The sequence below is a fragment of the Seriola aureovittata genome, chromosome 16 (genome assembly GCF_021018895.1).
Source record: "Seriola aureovittata isolate HTS-2021-v1 ecotype China chromosome 16, ASM2101889v1, whole genome shotgun sequence".
Lineage (NCBI taxonomy): Eukaryota > Metazoa > Chordata > Actinopteri > Carangiformes > Carangidae > Seriola > Seriola aureovittata.
The window spans coordinates 23,104,901-23,108,716 of record NC_079379.1 but is presented as its reverse complement, the minus strand read 5'-3'; the positions used below and the strand labels follow the sequence as shown (position 1 = coordinate 23,108,716).

The window sequence follows — 3,816 nt, the reverse complement described above, 5'->3', positions numbered from 1 at the left end:
AGTGAAAAACTGTTTAATGGCATAAAAATAAAAATAAAAATAAAAATCCACTTTAAAGACACTGAAAAATCAGCATGCAACACAATGCTCCGGCTCTTCAGTTACATTACACCCTCCTCACATGTTTCTCTCTGTCCCTCTTGACCAGTTGGAGGCGCTGGCGGCGCCGTGACTTAAGGTCAGTGCAGGAATGCGAGGAGGGCAGGTGGAGTATGTGCGAGTTGTGTAACAGCGCCTGTTCTGCATAGACAGATGAGTACACAGAGGTGGGAGGGGCCATGGCGGTATCACCCACAGGAGGGGGGTATAAGTAGACGTCCTGGCAGGGACATGAACACAAAGCACCTGCTGCTGTTCTCCAGCCTCCGACACGCACGAGACCTTTTAACACCCGTCTGCACCTCTTGGAGAGTGTTAACTGACTGCTGCTGCCTCTTTACACATCTGAACTTCAGACAGCGAGGATGATGATGGATTCCTTCATGTGCAAGGCTCTGACTTTAGTCGTCATCTGCATGTATCTGCAAGAGGGTGAGCAACTTTTTCTTTTATGTCTTTCTTTATTTCTAGGATTTTAGACTGTTTGTAACTACATTTGTGTATTTTTTCAAAATTTTATTTGAGTGAAATCCAATTAAAAATGATTAACTTACCTTTATAACATGTTCCTTGTGGATATTTACCTACTACCTTAATTACAGGTTTTCAGGGTATTAAAATAAGCAATCTTACAAAATTAAGATCCTTGTGTCCTGCAAACTACATGATTTATAGCTGCAGCCTTTGGTCATTAGCCAGTCACCACAGATACAATACAATAGCTGGGTTCAGCCATGCAGTTAGATAAGGAACTCACCTTTTATTAAAGAGTAACCGCATTATTTCCACAGAATTATTGATATAACCACCTCTGGCAGGACTGTTTGACTTGGATTAAATTCCTTGACTTTATAATATGATGAATAGGTTCCACTATAATCACTACTACATTTGTTTAACCGCACTGATGGGTGTGAGCCTGCCGAGTGCATTTGTTTGCATTTACACCTGATAACCACCAACTTACGAAGTGACACTGCAAAAGGATTAGTAGGCGCTTTTTAATCTCGGGCTGCTTTTGTGTTTTGTTTTTTTTCCAGGTTGTGGACACCCCTTATCAGACCGGGCAGAGCTGCCAGCTCATGCTCCACATTCACAACATGTCAGGACCAAACGCTGCTCCTGTAACAGCTGGGATGATAAAGAATGCATCTACTTCTGCCACTTGGATATTATCTGGGTCAACACGCCGAGGTGAGGCTGCTGAGCACTTCAGACCTCAACACCGAGCCCCACAACCCAAACATTTCTACACCCTTTGACCGGTGTTGTCCTAATAAACTTTCATTTTCTTTTACAGTAAACTCCTTCCATACGGTCTGGGAAGTCCCCTGTCTCGCCGCCGCCGTTCAGCCGACCGTTGCAGATGCCTCAACCCAGCCGATATAACTTGTTCCAGCTTCTGTCATAAAAGGTGAGCGCCCTGCCCTCCCCAATTTTTTCATTCCTCCATCAGCCAAGACTCACAGAAAAGAAACTCCTTCCCATCACGTACCATCCTCCTCGGGATTCCAGATCGTATCAAACTAGCTTTTTTGTCTCGTTCCAGTGTCGGTCGAGTGTGACAGGCCTCGAGCAGTGAAATGATTCAGTCTGTGATAGTGGTATAACTGTATGAGGGCAGAACGATAGGGTGGCCCCGCATTTTTTTCTCCGTAGGCCTTGAAAGAAATCACAAAGTGTTATTAGCTGTGCGGCTATTTTTGGAATTCGTAGATTTCTGCTTTTGCTCAAGGGAATGTTTTGTTTCGCCTGAGAGTTATTGCGGTCTTGAGACTGCCAGAATGGATTAGTCACCATCTCTAGATCTTATCCAAGGTGGTGTTTTATAAGGCACACCCTTGCGTTTCTGCCCATAAGGCATCTAAAAACATATTGGCTTGGAATTCCAAGATAATTGTATGGTTGACCCTGAACTAATTTTGCTTCAAGTAATGAGATAATGCAAAACTTCAGTTTGTGAAGTTCAACCCCCTTTATTATGTCATTGTGTTAATGTTTTTGTTGTATCTGTCCACAGATCTCAGAACCCAGGGACTGATGTCGTGGGCCCATTGGGAAAATCTGAAAACATCAACAGCGACAAATTGCTTGCATCTTACAGGTAAATGAAGACGAATTTACGGCTCAACCTTTAAATCCATTCTTTGTTGTGGTTTGATGGTCAGTTCTAACACATGTTAAACACTTCTGACCTGTATTACCTTGTTTCCCCCCCCCGCAGATCTGTGGTCAAGTCCAACGCGGCCATCGCAAAAGAGGTTCTCTCAACAAACAAGAAAGCGGTTCGAGTCAACAGGCTCAAGAGCCGAACGAGGAGGTAGAAGACTTAACGAAAATAAAACCAGAGGTGGTTCAATCACTGTGGGTTCAACCCCACGGTCAGGAGACTCCTCCGGCGTCCAGAGTCTTACCAACTCTGGGAATGCAGAGATGGAAAGGTGGTTGGCACGGGAATCACGCAACTGATCAACAAAACAGCGCTTTTGAAGACTGGCAGCTTCCCAAGATAGAAGCCCTGAGGCAGGAGCGATGTTGGGTGGAGACGTTAAGAGTTATTTTTTGAACTCTCCTTGAACTTTTCTGAACTTAATAACAGTCTGCATGCCAAGGACGGAAGTTTCTAAGAAAGGAAACCCAGGGAACCGACTTCGAGACTAGTGGACGACCACATCAAGAAATGTTACATTGATCAATCAGTGACCAGTTGTTTGGTTTCTATGGACAAAGCTCTGGTTTCGACTCGTCTTTAAGGACAGTTTCACACCCGAAACTCGCCCCCAATATGAGGATTATAGGATCATTACATATTCCAGAGTCATATAAACTCTGTAGTTAGTTGGGAATGTTTTGTCCATGTTTACTCTACTCTGTCACTGCTGACCTTTGGTTTGGTTTAATACTCCTCTGTATCAGAGCTGGAATCTGCCGTCCCGCCTAATGTTTAAGGCAAATTCGCTAATAGCTGTTTAATAATGAAGCTTACTTGAAAACGGCAGCTTGAACACCGACGGCAGCGTGTGCCAACGGTGAAATGAAGGTCATCACTTTGGGATTTATCGAACAAACAGTTAGCTTTATGCAAGGTCTATTGTCAGCTCCTCTACACACACACACACACACACACACACACACACACACACACACACACACAGTATACTTTCTTCTAGCATAACAACTACAGTGGGTCTATTGTGTTGCCCTGAGTGTTTATTGCATAGCTCCTGTTTAATGTTTTGATTGAAGATAAGCCAGAAGGTTTCAATGATGTGCAGCTTGCCAAAAACATGCAACAATTGTTTTTCCTCCCCTGACAAATGTCCACTTAACTTCTCTGTATTAGCTACTGGGAAATGTTGACTCTTGACTTGTGTTATGCACTTCAAAACCTATACATCTGTGGCCCGCACCTTTTCTGTTCCCATCAATCCATTTGCCCGTCCGCCCCGTTTGACTGCAGTCACCGGGAACTGATATATGGACACATGGAAACATAAAACATCCTCAATGCTGTATATGACGGATCGTTTACCAGCTTACAAGTTTACTGTTGAATGCTGAATGATTGAATTTATTTATTCTCTAACTTATTCAGAGATGTATTTATATTTTTATGAATGATGCACTGGATTGTGTTTGGGAAAATAAAAGTCTTATGGTATTTAATAGCTGTGTCACTTACTGGATCTTCAGTCACAAATCACGTTCCAGCAAACA

The 3,816-nt window shown here is 43.3% G+C and overlaps 1 protein-coding gene across 1 annotated transcript; it reads left to right on the top strand.

The window, feature by feature from the left end:
• The first annotated feature begins 334 nt into the window (after nucleotides 1–334).
• edn2 (endothelin 2) lies at nucleotides 335–2,965 on the top strand. Its single transcript, XM_056399399.1, has 5 exons — nucleotides 335–531; nucleotides 1,140–1,293; nucleotides 1,400–1,513; nucleotides 2,120–2,203; nucleotides 2,324–2,965. The coding sequence occupies exons 1-5, from the start codon at nucleotides 465–467 to the stop codon at nucleotides 2,421–2,423; spliced, it is 519 nt and encodes a 172-aa protein (XP_056255374.1). The 5' UTR covers nucleotides 335–464; the 3' UTR covers nucleotides 2,424–2,965.
• The last annotated feature ends 851 nt before the right edge of the window (nucleotides 2,966–3,816 follow it).

Bases quoted from the DNA above. Each gene is read 5' to 3' on its own strand.
- edn2 (XM_056399399.1), top strand. From the start codon at position 465: ATGATGATGGATTCCTTCATGTGCAAGGCTCTGACTTTAGTCGTCATC. The intron at 532-1,139 runs GTGAGCAACTTT...TTTTTTTTCCAG, and splicing joins CTGCATGTATCTGCAAGAGG to GTTGTGGACACCCCTTATCA. The intron at 1,514-2,119 runs GTGAGCGCCCTG...ATCTGTCCACAG, and splicing joins TCCAGCTTCTGTCATAAAAG to ATCTCAGAACCCAGGGACTG.